The 19,183-nt window shown below is 47.7% G+C and overlaps 1 protein-coding gene across 2 annotated transcripts; it reads left to right on the top strand.

Annotated features, from left to right (window-relative positions):
* The first annotated feature begins 454 nt into the window (after nt 1–454).
* Nucleotides 455–17,530, top strand: LOC122414451 (uncharacterized). Of its 2 annotated transcripts, none has more exons than XR_006261762.1 (2): nt 455–1,107; nt 16,077–17,530. XR_006261762.1 is itself a non-coding variant. In XM_043425725.1 (2 exons), the coding sequence occupies exons 1-2, from the start codon at nt 4,488–4,490 to the stop codon at nt 16,394–16,396; spliced, it is 537 nt and encodes a 178-aa protein (XP_043281660.1). In that variant the 5' UTR covers nt 3,984–4,487; the 3' UTR covers nt 16,397–17,530. The 2 variants fall into 2 exon arrangements, 1 of the variants encoding a protein (XP_043281660.1); XM_043425725.1 differs by lacking the exon at nt 455–1,107 and adding an exon at nt 3,984–4,704.
* The last annotated feature ends 1,653 nt before the right edge of the window (nt 17,531–19,183 follow it).

Genomic DNA, 19,183 nt, shown 5'->3' with positions numbered 1-19,183 from the left:
GAGAGGGCGGGAGGGAGAAGGGGAAAGACTTTCCGGCCATGCAACGGACAAAGGCCAAAGCTCGTCGAGCTGCGAGAGAGAGAGAGAGAGAAATGGAGACGAATAAAAGAAGAAAAAGAGAGCTGAATAGACAAGGAGGCTGATGAATTCCAGCGCTCGTCACGAGAGGCGTAAAACAATTCGAAGCAGGAATAAAAATGTATCAAACATGCAAAATGGAATACGAAAAAAGCGAGCAAAAGGGAGGCACAAAGCGTAAGATTAAAAATACACGAGGAGAAAAGAAACGAATCGTGGCAAGGGAGTAACGGGGGAAATAGACGAATCGGAACGCAATAGAAAAAGAGGGGGATAGGAGACGATAGGGAGTGTATAGAAAAGTCGACCGTACCGGGCCATGACGACTGCACGACGTCGGAACGCCACCAGTCATTCGATGCAGTTCGAACCGATCGCTCCGTCACTCTTTTTTATCGCTTCGCTCGCATCTCATCTTCTTCATCAAAATAATCCGTCGAATTATTTCACTATTGCGTTCCGTTTGGATGGACTTGTTTCGGGAAAAGTGGAGGAAAGAATACGTATTCGTGGCGATTTCGTCAACGTCGAAAACGCTCGTTTTTATTGGACGTCAAAATTCAATGCTCGAATCCATGAAATTTTGCTTCATTTTCATGAAATTACGACTTTGTTCGAGTTCTCGTCCATTCGGTATTCGGTGGTAGAGTCATTTTTTAAGGGGCGCTTTTTTTCCGCGTGGGAAAAGCGTTTTTCACAGTTCGCTTGATCCGCGTTCCTCTTCATCTGGCAAAACAATTACCGCCAGCTCGGCTTCTCTTCGCTCTTCAAAATCGTCCATCAGGATCACGGATCGGTTCGACTTTCCCGCATTCCAACGCCCCGCCAGTCGTGCCAAGTGCTGCGCGCCCCGCTCTATCCGCCAAACTCAGTGCACAAGTGTTTTTCCGTGCTTTTCCTTTGCGCAGTCTTATCCCCCCGTCCTCTGGAACACGAGAATCGACGGTCGGAAACGGATCCGTCGAACAGGGTCGACCGGAAGTGGAGAAACGGACTTTCCGAGCCCACGTGCGTCGAAGCTCCGACCTCGTGAGTATGCCCATGCAATTCATCGAACCCTGAGCCTCAAACACCTTCGAATTCTTGTTCAACCGACTCGGTGGCACGTAAAATAAAAAAAAAAAACTCAATATTAATTTCACCAATACCAAAAACCATTAAACCCCTTGCACAAAGATAAATTTTCAAACGAAATAAGTCTGAAAAGCTATAAAAATAATGTTCTCAAAAGTGCCAAACCGCTCAAGAGTCAAAGCGGCACAAAAAATCGTAGAATTTTATTCCCCCCTCCCCAATGCCGATTCGGATGATTTCAAGGTGACGAAAACACCGAAAAAACGTTGAATATCAGCGCCCTACGGTCCAGATATCTCCGGGAGTATTTACGTCGAGTCTGACGGAGATACAAATTGACGTAATATCGTATACTTGGAACGTAAGACAGAGAGAGAGAGAGAGTATTACACCGGACACAGTGTACTTTGCAGCTCTCTCGAGTCATGAGCAAATGAGGCGAGAGGAGAGCGGCAAGGGGGCGGTGTGGGAGGAGGGCGCGGGGGGGGGGGGGGGCAATATTGAAGTTTGTATCTATAGTTAGTCTTTCCTCGCGTCCATATATCTATGTATATAAATGTAAGTTAATGCATGTAACGTAGGCGTACAAAAATAGCCGTGGCGGAACAGCACCGGAAGCGAACGAGTTCCGCCCAGGGCTAGCTCAAGGGTCACCGTCCTCTTGGCTAGGGAAAGAGCAAGATTATTTGAGGATCGCCGCGCCTCGCGTACTTTCCATTGTCTCCTCAGGAGAATCCTTAAAATTTGACTTTCTCGCTCGTTCAAGCATTTCGGGGATCGTGTCGAGCGGTAGAAATTCGAATAAAGCGAAAAATCACGTTGCTCGATCGCTAGCTGAGAATAGTGTAGAAAAGTCACCGCAATTTTAGCGGTTTTTTCACAAATTTCAGTGCACTCGCTGAAGAAGAGCTGAAAGAGGATTTTCGACGTTTCGTAACTACGGAAATCGGGTTAAATGGAGATCGAGTCGGAATTTGGAAAATTAGGAAAGCTTCGTTGCGTAGAAAAATGTTCGCGATGGGCAGGGATAGCGACGGAGTCGGCGGTCGCGGTGCACTTTATGAATGAACTACTACCGGTCATGCGTCGGCGAGAAGCGTGTACGCGTGTTTTCACACACGCGCGCACACGCAAAGGAGCTACGGAGGAGCATGTGCAGAGAGGAAAAATGGAAGCTCGTGTGTAGTATTTTATTGAGTATGTTGGTATACGACGGAGTTGGGGGTTTGCCTCGGTGGCTTGTTCGCTTGCTCGATCGTTCCAGAGCACAGCGTCGAGATAGGAAGGAAGTTACTAGCTCGTTCAAGTATTGTCCCTTGACACGATACTCGTCCGTAGCTTCCGCATTAGTCGTTACTAGTCAACACTTGACCGGCAGGAAGCTTCGTTCGAGGAAGTATAACTCGCATGTTCCTCTCCCGCTCCTTCCCCTCTCTGCCTCTTTCTCTCGCATCAACCCTCTAATAGTGGCGATGCATCCTGCATTATTCATCGTTCAATTAAAATGGTGCTTCGATCCCCATTTGGCGTCCCTTCCTTCAGCTATTTTAATCGTCGAATATCGCCTTCGTTGTTTTTTCGTATAAATACTCTTGACTCGGATCGATCGATTCGGAGCCTCGTTCAAGGCGGATTCGGAAGTTTCTGGAAATTTTTCAAATGATTTTCGAGTGAATTTGTAACAACGAAGACACCGAATCGATCTCGACTTTTCAGTCTCGCTGCGCGTCGACGAATATTTGTTTTGAATTTTTGTTTCGTCTCTCTCTCTCTCTCTCTCTCTCGAGCGAGAATGAAAAACTCCGAAATAGCGAGACGCTGGATTCCTGGGACGCATTCGACGAGCTTGTCAACACTTGAACTCTCGCCCGAGTTATCTCACAACGAAATAAACGAGGGCGAGAGAGCAGCAGGAGGAGGGAGCGAGGTGCGAAGAGTGTACGCGGCGCGCTTATCTGCGACACTTGCGCGTATGTTAGCCGACGCGTGTACAGTCCCGACGCCGTAATAAAGCAAAGTAGCGAAGACAATCGCGCGCGACGGTTCGACGAAGGATTCAGTTCGAAATATATTTTTCATGCCTGAAAATAATATTCGGCGAGCACACCGAACAGCGGTGCGGAGACGTCGAAACTTCGATCTCCAGCGCTATTTTCTCATCGAGTTTGAACCTTTCGAATACTGGCCCATCGGGGTTTTCTATTTATATCAAAACTCGACCCGCGCTCGTCTGCGTGTCACCGCAATTTTATTCGTCTACGATATTTCGAGACTGTGCCACGATCGCACAGGCGCGAGTCGAAAGAGTCCCGTTCGACTGGTGTGTCGAATCACACCGACCGAGAGGATGCGACCGTCCGAAGGCTTCGTTACGTGTTTTTATTCCTTCAACAAAGCCCCACGAAATACCGACTTCCGGTCCGCGCTCCTCGTTCCTCAATAATCTCGGGCGAGTAAACAAAAAGTTTGTTTTCTCTTCGGAGGAGTTCGCCGGACGATAAAAGGAAGAATCTTCGTGATCGAAGGAAGCGCGAATTCCTTGGAGGAAAAGGTGAAAAGCTCGAATTTCCAGCTCGATTCGCGGCGCTCCTCGGCCCCGCTGGCAGCGCGCCGCGACGCCAGGGATTCCCCTTCCTCGCCTCCTCCTTCCTCCTCCTCTTCCTCTCGCGCATTCTCTCATTCTTATTCTTCTTTTCCACACGCAAGAAGCAGCGAACAGTGAGCAGAAAGCTGAGTAAGCAAGGAACAACAGAACGGCAGCAAAGCCACCAGAGCTCCCTGTCACGAAGTCGCGAGACGAGAAGGTACTTGGGACGTGGCGAGGGGTTTTTCGACCGCTCGGGAGGGATTCGCGCGAGTTTCGTGCCGATCCTCCTCGTCTATTCAGTCCTCGCTCACCAGCCAGCCTCGTTCGAGCTTGTCTAATGTTCTCGAGGATCGTTCGTTCGATATCCAGCCCTGAAGACCCGTCGACAGTGTTTTTTCCTCTCGAATCATAAATTCATTAAAAATCCTCTAAACTCGTTCATTCACTTGCTAATTCGGAGCTTTTTCGCTCCCCTTTTTTCCCACGGTCGAAATCGTTCTCTCCTCGTAACAGTGAGCGTTGAATACATTCGGCAGATCGGTGATATAATCCGAGTTTCCATTCACTCCATTTCCGCCGAGCGATAAACACACACGTGCCGGATCATTTGGCTCTCGCATACACTTATAAGCGCATATTCGCGCGTACGTCATCGAGTTAAGTGAGTGTGACCATCGCAATATTTTATTTCTTACATGCCGAACTGAAAGTTTCATCAATTTCGTTGCTTCGATCCCGTTCCTATATTATGCGCGCGAGTTTCATTCAAACCAGCATTTTTCAAACTCTTTCGGAAGCTCGTGCTCCGAGTACCGTCGAGTTTGTCCCGTTCGTAGACTCCTGCGAGTGTGAAAGTTCCTTCGAAAACAGGACGCTCAGTTTTTCGATCGCACCTTCCATAATATTTGGCTACGAGCTCGAAGATCACAACGAATTCGTCGAGGCTCCGAGAGTTCGAAATCGAGGTACGTTGAAGTTTGACTTTCTCCCTCGAAACATTTTTTTCTGTTTACTTTTACCGTGGAATTTTCGTTCCTCGCTTTAAAAATATGTGGCTCGAGGCTATTGAAATATTTGAAGTATTGAGTTATAAAAGGCTAAGAATTTTCACGAGCGATCAAGGAGTTCGAAGAAAATGAAATCGAGCCACGCTCTCGTCTCGTGTGCTCGCTTATCAGCTCGCCCCCGACCGCGCCGTTGCCGCGTTCTTTTTCTACTTATCAATTCTCCTACGGGTATGATAATAATTATCTTTCGAAAATCGCGTGGTATGCGGGAGGCGTGAGCGAGTACGTACCACACACACACACACCCGAAGAAACACCGAGCCGCGTGCACGCGCGCACACGAAACCCGAGAACTTTGTACATAAACGAAGCATTCTCTATGAATTTCGTCGTGTTTTTTCCATCCGATCTCGCTCATGGGAACATTTTAACAGTCGCCTCAAACTCGCTCGGAAGACCTTGGTTACTCGGAGTCTTTTATATTTCCCAGGCCAACCATATGGGATTCGAATTTTCTCCGATCGCCTCACAACTCTTTTCATTTTCAAGCTTCCTCGTCGGAATTTTCATTAGGGGAATGGAAAACATATTTTTCTCGCATTTTTTCCCATTTTTTTGGTCGATAAATATTTTCCGGGAACAAATTCTTTGGGGGGAACTTGAAAACCTGCGATTTCGGGGCGAATTTAAAGTTTCTATGAGCCTCAACTTTCAAATGGGAATTTTTACACAAGTTTCGAATAAAAATAATCGTAATTATGAGTAAAAGCAACTTTCAAGCCCTTTTTTGCTGGAAATATACTAGGGAATTCTCCCTCGTAGCTGCGCCTGCAAAAAAAAGGATTTTTCTATTAATTTGAATTAACACGACGATAGCAAGTGGCACAGAGAAGTGGGAGGTATTACGACTGGCCGCGTTCCAACGTGGCTAGCCGGAGAGTTCTCGCGCGAAAGGGGCCGCCGTCTATTTTCGTTAATTATTCGCATCTACGTGAAAGCTTGATCTCTGTGATACTTACAAAGTCTGTTGCACCACTCGTCGTGGCCTCTGAGTAAATGCATTGCAATTTATAACGAAGAATAAAATTGAAACGCGCGTTTCGCGTTAGCACGCGTTATAAAAGCTTTCAATGCAATCGACTCGCTGGGAAACGTGCAAGTTCATTGGTAGCTGAAACCGGAGATTCAATTTTTTATTCCTTGCTGGAGCGAACTTTTTTTTCGTTCCAAATTTCCATCGAAAATTTCGAATCGAAATCCTCGCTTGCGATTTTCTGCGCTCCGAAAGCAGAAGCGAGGAAAAGCTCGAGAAAATAACGAGCGTAAAAATGGCGTGGCTTTTGAAAGAGTAAAAAAATGCTTACAGGGATAAAAAAATCCTCTCGCAATTTTCGATAATGAATAATCTCGTTTATAAGATTGGCTTCGAAACGTCGTTCGAACGAGGTTGCCCCTTCGTAGTACGGTGGACTCTTCGCGACGCGTGTTTCACGTAACTCGTTTCTCGTGTACGCGCGTACAGCGATGGAATTTAATCGCTGAGCTCGCGTTAAACTGAATAAACAAAAGGAGAATTCGAGCGCGACAAAAGTGCGAAGGAAAGGATCGATTGGAGGGAGGCTCGTTTCACATTTTTGTATAAACCATTAAAAGCCACACAAAACAAATGCACAAAAAATCACCAAAAAACGAATTCCTCGATCGAAATAACTGAAAAACTTAACGAATAATCGTCGAACAATTCCAACGACGAAATCCCCCGGATACGATCGCGAGTCCAACGAAACGAAAATTCCCAAGTTGCTGCCCCGATTGAGAACCTCTGCGGCGAGAGCCTACATCGAGAAGGAGTCGCACACGCGGGCGAACCTCTGCTTCGCGGCTCTTTAAAGTTTAAAAGCCGGACGGAGGCGACAACGATGTTGTATAGAGCTCTCGCGATCTCTGATGTATTACCAGACGCCGTAGCTCGGCTTTTCTTTACTGATACTGCTCGTAAAACTATTGACTCTTGAATAATATATATGCAGACAGAGGAGCGTGGATGTGTGCGAGAATTTGTGTTGTTCGCGACACACGAGCGGCGGGCGAGGAAGAATTTCGGTAATTTTGACGGTGTCGAGCTCGCGATCGTTCCACGAGCGAGGTACATCGCCGCGGTGGCTCTCTCTCTCTCTTTCTCTCGATTATGCAAAATAATTATGGTGGAATGCGGCCACCTGACGTCACCGCTGTAAAAGAGCTGCCCTGCTCGCGGTTCGTAAATTATTATCAGTGGATACGCGAGATTATTACTTTTCACAGACAGCAAAACACATTTCTAATCTTTCTTATCGCGGAATCGTGATCGCGGAGCGCTGGTTTTACCATTTTTCGTTTCTTCTCTCTCTCTCTCTCTTTCTCTCCTCTTTTCAATATAAAAAAACGAATCAAAAGCGTTTAATCTCGAGTTGCCTGCAGACGGTATTTGAATACCTTTATATACATCGATACATCAGCGGAGATAGCGAGACAAGCACGGTGGGAGTGAAAACGCGTTACACGAGACCTTTAAAAAAGAAAAAAAACGAAGAAAAATTAGCGAACTCGCTTCGCCGGGCGCGTGGGTTCGTTCAACTTTGACCGTGTCTCTCGCAATTCCCTCTCTTTTTCGCCTTTCTTTACCCCGCGCCCGAGCTATTTTATAGTTAAAAAATAGCCCTGGGAGTCGTCGAGGCTCGCTCGACCGTCGTTTTTCCGATTTTTCCGAAATCCAAGTTTTTCACGTTGGACATATTTTCGCGTCCGTCCTATTCGACCTTTCGCATTTTGAACGTTCGAAAGCAGCGCGATTTCTCTCCGGTTTAGCGAAGCCTCGCACTATCAATTTCGAATTAATCGCGATCAGTGTTCGTTCGCTTCTCGTTCCGTTCGAGCGCACGCGAACACAGATAAACTGAAACTCGAACGACTTTGTACCACTTTGAAAAGAGTGACATTTGTCGCCTCGCGCATTAATTATCCGCCGTGCTTTATGGGACTCGGATATGACGAAAATGTTTAGCACCACCGCGCGCGATCCCCTTCGAATGATTTATCAGTACATGTCGTCGTGTTCCAGTCCCTCCAAGACATGTAAGCCCCCGCCTCAGAACATGTCTGCTTCTCTCCTCGAATGATACACGTCGCTATATGTATATCAGCAGGAACGAGCACCGCGGCGTGGGAAACACGTTTGTGATTCAGCGACTCTCAATTCGCGCTTTCTACTTCACTTTATGGGTGCATCGAGGGCCTTTTTTCTCGTTATTTTGCTCCTTTATCGCTCGCCAAAGCGTTTTTTACTCGACAATAATTAGCGTTGATCAATTATCTCGATCAATAATTTCGACGATGATTTTTCATTGACTTCCCATCGTCGCCGCCGCTCGCCCGACCGGAGCACTGACTCGATCGTTATCTCGGCGCCACGAAAAAATTCCGATTATCTTACGAGCCGCGTGAAAAGTTTCCTCGTCTTGGAAGACGTGGCTAGATTCCCGGCCAAGATTAGCGGACCCCGCGCCTCTCTTATCGCGTGTTCGACTCTTTTTTTCGCGCATCGCTCTTTCGGTGTCACCGGGCCTTTTTCACCGCGGCGAAGAGTCCGCTTACGTCAGAGCGCCACCTGCGTATATGGACGCGCACATGCACAATTGACCCGTTGCGCAAATACATTTTTGTATAACGTCATCTCCCAACGCGCGTCGCGACGCTTCGCTACCGTCAAGTCGGAGCTTCGTTGGAACTATGGAATTTTAATGGACAATTTTACCACTTTTTTGCTACCGTCGAAACGAGAATTCGGTGGGACAAAAATCTGCGATTCGACGCTTCAATTTTCTGTCGACTCGAATATTGAAACTTCTTTTCGCTCTGAACGACTCGAACGAGATGCGTTGAGCGGGTTGACATTATGGTAAAACGGAAGCGTCTTCGGATTTTATAAGCGTAGACAGGTCGTCGCGACGCGAAGATACGTAATATTGGACACAAAGAACAATAACACGCTCGGTCGATCCGCAAATAACGGGGCGCGAGGAGAGAGAGCACGAAGCGTGTATGGATCGAGATCCATAGAGGCGCATATATGAATAAATAAATTTCGCAGCTTCAACGTGATCGTCGAGAACGCATAAATTGAGTGCGGAGCGTAGCGCGCGTGTGTCGCTCTGTCCATGTGTGCGTTTTTATATCGTTTTCAAAGGAACGGAAGCGATGATAAAACATTAGTCGATAAAAGTGAAACGGATATTTGCATATTTTCTTTTTGTTCGCTCGGGCTGCTCCCCGGCGAAGCTGCTATTCGCTTTTTCTTTCCAACTCCGCTTCGCGAATGCTGCTCGAAACGTGTGTGCTCGTATCGCGTTCCGATAGTGTGCAGTTGCTGAATGAAGGCGTCACAATTATTATCGCGTGACAACGTTCTTACGTCATTTCGCTCCTCGTTGCTAAACTCTTGACCGCTCAATACGAAACCAACGACAATTCATCTACCGCCGCAGAAACCATCCAGTGTAGAAGTTCTTTCATGCGGACGCTGAAAACTTGAAAATACTGCTCGGTGCGACGAGCAGAAAATCAGAGAAATTCTAATGAAACAGCCTTCAAGCCACGTTTTCGTATCGATTTAATCGCATTGAATTCATCGACTTTCTCACAGAATTGTCAACGTCCTTTCGCATATCCAGGAATAACTCACGTTTTCGTTAAAAAAATCGGTTCGACTCCCATCGGGGGTCGGGCACGAGCGGAAAAGGTCGCAAATTCAAAAAAATATCGAGTGCCTTGCGTCCGATGGAATTTCCGGTCTCATTCGCATCGATCGAGCAACTGAAAAAAGTGGCGAAAATAGTGTTTGAAAAACGAAGGAACTGCGAACAACGACGCGACGATACGGTTTTGCGGCGTATTAACGAGGCCGCAAAAACGCATGAAATATCCGGCAAGATGGCAGAAAAACGTGGCCGGATTCATTGAGAAGTTTAGCTGCGGTGCGGTGCGGAATATGCGGAGGTAGGAGAGCGTGGATGTACGTGTCCAGAGGTCGGAGCGTGGCATCGCCGCGCGCCAACCAGCACCGACGATTCGTACTAATGAATGGATTGAACGAACCTGACGTCACAGCAGGATGGATTATATGAGAGTCTCGCCGGTGCTCCGGGCACCGTGTGCGCTGAATCCGCAGCGCGTGACATCGTACTAGGAAGGAAGCTCGTTTCCTTTATTCTTTCATAGATACCTTTGCCTACGCGAAGTACACTCGTTGCTAAAACCATTAGAAACTGTAATTAGGCAGCCTGCTCGTTAAGGAAAAATGAGGTCTTGAGAATCGTCTGGCAATTTTGAGCTCCCCGAGAAAAAATGAGTCTCAATCGCATCGTTTCTGTTGCCGTTGCTCAAGTTCCGCGACGCATTCGCCATCTTCGAGTTACAAAAGCCACATTTTTTGGGAATCTCGTCCGGATTGGAAAGCTGAAAAATGGGCGAATTCGCCGAACTTTCTGTCTCGAGTTCCCGGTCGAAAGAAACTGGAGGAGGAGCCAGTTGGTGGAGAATTTTCCGTACTTTTGGGCCACCCTGTATGAGCGAGCGTGCGTATCCGCTCGAGCCGCGTGCACGAGTTCACGCTCACGAGCCTATACTCGCGCTGCAACGTAACAATTTTAACAATTGCGTCACGTACAGACTGTTGCTTCGGGCTGGCCATTTCCTCTGGCAACTTCATGACACATTTTCCTTCGAAGTACGAGGACGAAAGTCCATCGAGTAATGGCTTCGATCGCGCAACGCGAAAATCGCAATTTTCGCGAGGGCTTCGGCCGACGATGAAACGACGCTGCTAAAACGAGCTGAACTTTTCGTATCGAAGTAATGCCAAGTTTCTCGAAGAAGACGATCAACCAGGAAACGCCGAAAATTCGCGGTGCCGGACGTTCTCCGCAAACGTGGCCCGAAGCGTCGAGTGATCTCGGCCCGTAGTCTGGGGCACGTCTGTAGGTCGACGCCCGTCCAGAAATAGCGAAGATGGTCGCGGAGGTCTCTCGGGCGTGTCATCTCCGTGGTAGGTGAACGTGTCTCAATGCTTTGTCTCCCTCGCCGAGGCGCTCGCGGCAAAGTGAAATAATAAAAAGCGCTCGAAAGTGCAGGGAACGGTCCGAGGATAGTGGCGAATCCAGTATCTCGATGGAGGCTTCCTCCCGGCGCATTGTACTCGCGGCGCAAGAGGCAGGTGTACATCTCTGTAAGGAGGCGAACTCCGTACGGTACATTAGCAGCTGCTAGCCGCAGCGAGCTGGCAACTTCTCCTCGCGACATGCATAACGATTAAAAGCGTGTAGACTCGGTCGAGAGAGACGGAGGGAAAAAGACGACGAAGATCCGAGAGGTCCGAGGTCGCCTTTGACGCGAGCGAGAAATAGTCGATTGAAGCGAGTCTCTGTTAGCCGGATCCCAAGGTAAACGCGATATAATAGAAGGGCTTTGAGGAGGAGAGCAGATGTCCGCTGACGGCGGGCACGAGACCCGCCGAATCTCTGCCTTCGCGTTCTTCTCTCCGCATGCTTATGATTACACTGGCGTTCAAAAGTTGGATCAACTTTTGACGTTTATGTGAGTCTGGTGAAGCGAAGCTCGAGCAAGGGACGAGGGATCGGTTGAAGAGGAGAGCGATATGCAAATAACTGACGTTCTTTTTTCCTTGGGGTTTTTTCAAAGTCACTTTCGTTCGTTTCTGATGAGACTTTTCGCCGGTTTCAATGAAACGCGAATAAAGGGTGATCCGTGTGAGGGACTCGCTCACTTTTGAGCAGAAGTGTATACTCTGCGGCGTGTTTCCTCTCTTAGGAAACACGCCATCGTCCTGAAACGCGCGTACACGTCTCTGCGCTCGTATATCCGCGCCACGAGGATTGCTAAACAGAAATAGCGGTGAGCGAGACGGGGAATACACATCGAGCGGAATAGGTGTGCACGGACGCGAGTGTGTGCGACGATCGGGGCGGCGACGCGGGGATGGAAGAGAAGCCTAAGCTCTCGCTCCCACTTCCGGTTCTTCCGACTGGTTCTTTTCGCTTCCTCTTTCTCTCTCGCGGCCACGCGCCTTCATTTCCACGAGGGAATTGCATCTGCTCTCGTTTCTCTCTCGTACATAGAATTTTCAACAATTGGCCGCACGGCTCCCAGCATTCACGCGATCCGCGATCTCTCGCATGCGTCCTCGAGAAAGCCTCCGCCAATGCGATCGACGAGCGGTGGCCCCGCACGAGGCGCCGCTCAAAAGCTTTTCCTCTCCTGCAAATTTACCTTCTTTTCCTTCTTTATTCATCGATACGCGTAGAGCCCTGCGCGACCGCGGATTCAACGATATCGTGCACGAAACAGCAGCGCGGCGACTCTGAAGACGATTGAGAACCGCTGCGCCCCGTGCGACTTTTTGAGTTGCTCTGGTCCCACGCTGACTGTGGACGCTGCACGTCGCTTTATATAGATATATATTTATATATTTATATACACGTCTACTTGTGTGTGCCTCTCTTTCTCTCTATACGAGTATAGATTCACCGGTACATACCGCGACTATAGCACCAACACGAGCTGCCTCCTCGCCGGACTCTCTTCTTGTACTCACCTTGGAATGCGCAACGTCTTTATAGGTACGCGATATCAACACATACTTACGACACAAAAAGTGCGTTTACCTGTTCCTCAAACATCCACTTCTTTTCACCTTATTTGGTCGGAAATGTGATTTATGCATGGAAAGAGCTACGCACGGGACGGAGTCTCGTGCGGTGTGATGCTCGCCCCGTGAAAATCAAACGTAAACGTTGAGTGTGCGATGATGGATTGAGATCGTAACGGAGCTTGATCGACGTTCCATTTTAATTGTTTCGTGATCGCTGCAACTTCGTCGAAGGCTCGCGATCAATCGATGCCGAAGTTCGCGCGAGCCGCGATGAAGCGGTTATTTATTTCGGGTTAATTCCAAAGCAGGCTTTTCGTCGCGCGAAACATCGGGTGATGAGAGCCGCGAAAGAAAAAACTACGGGTGACCGAAGTACTGGAACAGGGAACAAGAGAATGATGAAAAATTCAGGAACAATGGTATAAACGAGGGTACGAGAACGGGGAGAACGCGACGAGGCTCGAGTCTCGCGTCAGGCTTTTACATTATTGAACGATTCCCAGGGATTTAAACTGCTTAGATTGACAATGAGACAGTGCACAGCGACGATCGATCTCTCCATTATTCATCGAGATTAGCGATAAATTATCATATCGTAATGGCGCCATCGATAAGTTTACCTTGAAACAGTCCCCGATGGAGGATAGGTTCTCAACGATTGTTGACAGCGACGAAGCCTGTGGAAACTATGATAAAAACAGAGGGCGCTTCGACAACGTCGAATATAAAAGTTTCTTCATTTATAAAATCGCTCATTGAAAGAGCAATGAAAAATAAAAAGAGCGATGCGCGATCGAGGCACAAAAATAGAAGGTAAAAAGCTCTCGAGAGAGGAATGGGAACGCCGTTTACTCAGCTCGAGCCTCGGTGAGAGGCTCGTCCACAGGAAAGCACTCGACGAGAGCCGATAAAGTGGAAGAAGCTCACGCCGAGCTTGAGCTCGCGAAAAGCTGAGCCGAGGAAGGAGACCGAGAGAGAGAAAGTAGCAGATGAGACTCGGACTGCGGTACCTGCATTCCGTTCCCACTGCGAGCCTCCAGGTCCTTGTATAGAGAGCCGGGGCATCCTCCTCCGCGCTGTTACCGGCGAAAGAGGCTTCCCCGCTCGCGTTTACTCGCCGCAGAGAGCAGCTCACTTGCTTACTTAGTCGTTTCGTGCGCGATCGCGGCTTCCTTCTGACCGCATGTGTACGTCTGCGATGCGAGAGGAGACGACGAACAAACGACGAGGAAGAAGAAAGAGATGCTGCGGAGCGAGAGGGCCACCGCAGCCAGTCGCGCGATCCTCCGTGTGTGCTCTCTTCTTCGATGCCAACACGACATCCGCGGCCCCCTCGCTTTACACGTACGGCTCCACAAAACTCGTTTAACGCTCGTCTTAACTAAACGCGCACATTCTTCCTCCATCCGCGGCCCCCAAACTTATACCCACTACCAATTGCTGTATACAGACAAATCACGAGAATTTACGCCGTTACCCGGAGCCCGGAGCACAGCTCCGATAAATTCTACGCAACAACTTTCAGGACAATTTACCTCTAAATTCGAAGCGAATGTTCGACTCGGGGATGCCAATCTGAGGATCGATTTTTCCAAGAATCGATTATTAATCGAAGAATTATCGATTTTTCAGATCGATTCTCTCCCGCTAATTAATTAACCGAATCAATCTTTCAGTTGTGAGATCAATTTTTTTGTGTTTTATAAACTTATGATTCGGGAATAAATTTTACGAAATACACATCCGCGTCGTCTTTTCGTGAATTTCTCTGCTATTTTTTAAATCTGTCATTATTCGTTTGGGTTTTTCATTGAAATTCACGGAATCGATTCTCGAACGATCTCTGGCTACTCGATTTATTAAAATTGATTCGTTGTGTACCTCAATTCGATTCGATTTAATGAATCGGTCTTTAAGAATTCGACATGCCTGGACCGACTCGTGCGACTGCGCTCCCCATAGTCTCAAATCCTTTTTTCGTCCTCCAATTCAACGGTACATTTTAGCCTGACTTCCGGTTATCGATTCGACTGCAAAGTACAATTTTTTTACACGAAAGTCTAGTTCCCCGATGACCAGGTTTCCGGCGTACCTCCAGTGATTTCCTTTCCTGCGTCGTCGATGAAGATTTTTCGTGGAAATGTGCTCGTAGCAATGTTGCAGGGACGAAGGAGGAGAGCGGCATATACGATTCGTGTTCTGGCCCCCTCCGATGCAGAGATTCACACTCTTTTTATCGCGGAAGCTACACGTCGCCCAGCGGGGTATCGTATTACGTCGGCGTCTGCGTCGACAATGAGCGAGGGCGGCTTAAAAATAGCGCTCTCGAGAGTTTGCTCGGAGAGAAGAAGAGAGAGAGAGAGAGAGAGAGTGAGAGGAAAGAGAAGCGCGCTCGAATAAGCGCCCGACACAGATACAAACTCGCGAGCGGCTCATTCCGAAGCTGCGATCTCCTTAATTAGAACAATTAACCGCTTCAAGAATCAACTCAGATGACAGAATTTCGAGTCTCTTCCTCGCTCCAATTCGCTCACTCACTCTCCTTCGGCATTTGAAGAATTCGCTAAAAATGATCGTTTCCATTAAGAGCGTTTATTCGAAGTTTAAAAATAACTCATATTTTCAGCAATTATTGCTCTCCCGTCTCACTCGCTCGGCCGCGTATCGCGATCGAGCTCCGCCGCGCGAGCACTCAATGTACACAGCATCCGCTACATCGTCGACCGATCGCGTCATACGCACCAATCTACAGACTCTTCTCGCGTCGCGCACCACTCGCCTTATTCATTCAACCGAGAGCATCGTCGTTCTACGAAACGTCCACCCTCCATCCGTCACCCGTACTAACAGTTGACCTCGCCTCCGTATCGATGCTTCATTTCGGCCTCGTGTGCGATCTCGATTGTTCGTGTACAGGCTCTCCCGCCGTCGATCAGCCGCGCCGCGTAAGCTCTCGTTCAGCGTACAATCTCGAGATAAATCCTTTACTCTTTCACCAAATTCTTACCTGGCTGACACCGGCCGAGTAAGAACGAGTTTCCGGTCCACCGTTGACGACGTAAAACAACAGAAAACACTCTAAAAGAGTTTCCTGTCTGCTCTCGATAACTGAAAAAAAAAGCTGGAAAAGTTTCAAGAATTTTCGAAAAGTTGACACATTTCCACGTTTTTATATCGAACAATGTTCCCCTTCGATGGATCAGCAACGAAAAGTTTATTCAGACGAAAATTTGTGTTGAAACGCCCTGTACGAGTCTGGCCGCGTTCCATTTGTCGCAGATTGCTACATTTTTCGCTCGCACGACATTTGAATTAGACAGAATGCCTCGGTACGAACTCTGTGTTCTTCGAGAGTGCAGGAGAGCGTCATCTGCTCCCGTTACGTGTTGGATTTTTCCTCGATCGCGTGTAGGATCGTTACAATATAATTGAAAATAATCGAAATTACGTTGAATTGTCAGGGAATGAGAAAAAAAAAATTGGTTTTTCGAGGGCTCAATTCTGCATATGAGAACACAATTTTTTGGGTACACTTTCCGGAAACGGCAGTCGGCAACGAAAGAACCTCGCCTTTGGGCAACTGAGAGAAAACTACGGTCGGTAAAAGCGAAAATTGTGTTCACAGACTCCGCGAACTTGTCGGGCAACTGGGAAGAGGCACATCCGGTAAGCACGAAAACTTCGGTCCTGGAATCCACGGCTGCATCTGCAGCCTGTCGACATACCGATCTTGGAGGTAAGAAGAAATCTGTCGCGACCGTACCGGCCGGTGATAAGTTTCCCGAGCGTGGCTCCGATCGACAAAGCGGATTTCTAGTCGTCGGTGACACCAGAGGACATCGGCAACGAAGATCTTCGCCTGATCTTTCGTCGATGGGCACAGAGGGAATCTTCCGAGACCAACTTGTTCGTCTTCTTCGAGGATATTTTAACGAAAGTCAATAAAATGAGCTGCGCCTAATGAATGCTGGGTCGACGATAAGTCCTCTGATATTTTCCAGGTTCGGAAGCGACATTCTATTAATCCTGCGATAATTAAATTTAACGATTCTCGTGTTAAATAAACGTTCGGGCTTATCGGCGGTCGCGCGATTGCTGGCGTTAATTAGATGAAGATAAATTCTCGATTCCGGGAATACATACGGGGTCCGAGAGGGCTTCGCATGGAGCGTAGATAGAGTTGGTATCTCGGGATGAGATTGCTTTTATAAGGCAGCGAGTTTAAAAGTGGTGATTTGGAGCCAGCACGGAGATGACAGTGACTGTCATTCAGTCGCGAGTTTCTTTATCCCTCTTTCGTGCTCTTTCCCTTTTCGTGCGTTCGTAGATATCCGCGAGGTATATTCGCCCGGAATTGAGCGCGATGGAAATATCTCGGGAAGCCTCCGGCCGCGGGTGCGATCTTCGATGGGGAGACGAAACGGAGAGAAAGAGTTTATGGAAGGAAATGGTGCTCCGAACGGATCACCATAAGGTCATAAGTCACTCCGTATCTTTATCGCGGCCCCCATGTATTGCCGCCAGGCCTTGCCATCGCTCTATCTTCGCCTCACATACGCGCACGATAACGCACGTGCAAAATATCGTTTTATACGACCCTCTCGCGCGTCTCGTTAACCGATTCCTAATTCAAGGGTCGCTTCGATATTTTAATCGTTTTTTTTTACATCATTTCCTTTCTTCTTGGATTTTATTGTCCTCGCGATTCGTTCGAAGCGAAACGAAATTCTGCGCTCAAAGTCGATTGAAATTTTCACTTGACAAGCCACTCGACAGCTTCTGTTAAGGTAGCTTGTGCACGAAACGATTTTCTTAAGAAAGTCTTGACATTTACGCAGAGTTTGAACGAGTGAACGACTGACACGCGTATCAAATTTTAAAGACTTCGTCTTATTGGTTATTTAGATAAACGAGCGCAAAAAGTCGTTTATCTTTCCATCTAACGAATGAACGCTTCTCACGAAGTTTATAAAAAAACGTGCACAATGACCAATGACAATGAAGTATATGATGAAGGTTTGGAAAAAAATTCGAGACGATTGTATTATTAGTAATAAAAATATATTACCTTACTCGCAACCTCACATTTGCTTTTCAGCATTTTGTTTCTTCTTGGCTTGGCCCATTCCTGCCATAGCCTTCTGTCTTTTTATTAACACTTCTTTCATTTCCCTTCGTACTCTCTAAAGCGGTTTTTAACATAAAAAACTGTTATATTTTCGCCAGGGACGAATAAAATTTCGGGCTCAGTCAGTGGTGGATCCCCGATCAATCAACGGCTTGTAATTTCATTCGCTAAAAAATAAAAGTTTGAAAAATTTATTTACAATTTTGACTGAATAACTCTAACATTAATTTAGAGTGATAATATCTTTAATTAGGAAGTAAGAATCGAGCCAATTTAGACACCCATAAAATACGATCCTGGAGAGCTCTGGAGAACGTGCTTTTGTCGTTTTTCTCGTAGTTCCCTCTTGAAAGTTTTCGTAAGTGAAGTTTCTTATATTTGATTTCGCAGGAGCGTCGCCGCGCAAAGTTGCGCTTCCGGATCAACGTTAATAGACGAAACTGGTTTTCACAATGATTTGACAGATATATATGATTCTGAGATCATTGTGAAAGCTGATTTTGTTCGGAATTCGACGATACACGGAGCCTTCGAAATGACGATCGAGGGAGGAACGAATTCGGCGGATAATCGCGAACGCGTGTGCGAGGTGAGTGAAACGCACAATCGGCTGATGGAAGAGGTTCGACGGTGAATCACTGCGGGGACGACCGCCGAGAAAATCACTGACGCTTGATTAATAATTAATCAATGAATGACGTTTCTTTCGTTGATTTTTATTATTTTTATTGAAATTCCGCTCGGCAAGTTTCTTGTACCCGCAGGCGCATACGAGCCGGTGTAATTGTTGACAGATAAATAAATAGGCCGAACAAAGACGGCTCTGTGAGATCCGCGGAGTGAGAAAGAGAGAGAGAGCGAGCGAGGGAGAAAGATGGGAGAAGATTCTTCTCTCTTTCTGTCTTGACGCGCGTTTACGCGGACGAGCCGCCAAGGGCAACTCGCGCGTATTTTCGCCCTCGCGGCCCGTCGCGAAAAACTCTTGCCTTCACAATTTTTCGCGAGGTTTCCCCATCGTCGCGCGGAGACGCTCCGGTTTTTGTCTCTCGCTTCACGGATTTTCGTAATAACAAACCCAGAAATCCTCCGCTGCGCATTGGATCGATCAAATCTCCGGTTTTGTGTACTCACGTGCACGCGCGCGCGCACGAGCAAAAAGATAACTCGGCGATCATCTGGCGCAAAGGTCCAGCAGCGAAACGAGCAGGGGAAGGGCGAGATCACCGAGCTCGCGCTAATTAAACATCTAGACCGCGAGCTGGAACGAAAGATGAGGCCTTTTTTGTCGGAATTTCCGGTAGTGATTTATCATACGGGAAAGATCGTATCTGAGTTTTCTGCCGGAGCAAAAAAGGAGGGAGCCTCTCAACGCTTTATGACAGCGAGTCGAGATCCGAATTCGATGGAATAACTCGGAGAACGGCGCGCGAGCTTCTGCTGGCCCTTTGCCTCTCCCTCTTTTCTCAACTCTCCGGAAAAACTTTTTTCAGGAACTTTCGGATTGGGATTCTCGTGCATCGGAGCCTGAAACTTTCCACCCTTCACTCGCTGCTTCTGCTTATTTCAGCTCGCGTTTTGTCTCCGCCTCGCATGCGCTTCGAATC

Source organism: Venturia canescens, chromosome 8 (genome assembly GCF_019457755.1).
Source record: "Venturia canescens isolate UGA chromosome 8, ASM1945775v1, whole genome shotgun sequence".
Taxonomy (NCBI): Eukaryota; Metazoa; Arthropoda; class Insecta; order Hymenoptera; family Ichneumonidae; genus Venturia; species Venturia canescens.
The sequence above is the reverse complement of the archived record's forward strand: the minus strand, read 5'-3'. Positions and strand labels throughout refer to the sequence as shown.

Coding starts and splice junctions, on each gene's coding strand:
- LOC122414451 (XM_043425725.1), top strand. CDS start 4,488: ATGCGCGCGAGTTTCATTCAAACCAGCATTTTTCAAACTCTTTCGGAA. Junction 4,705..16,076: donor TCCGAGAGTTCGAAATCGAG/GTACGTTGAAGT, acceptor TTGTGTTCACAG/ACTCCGCGAACTTGTCGGGC.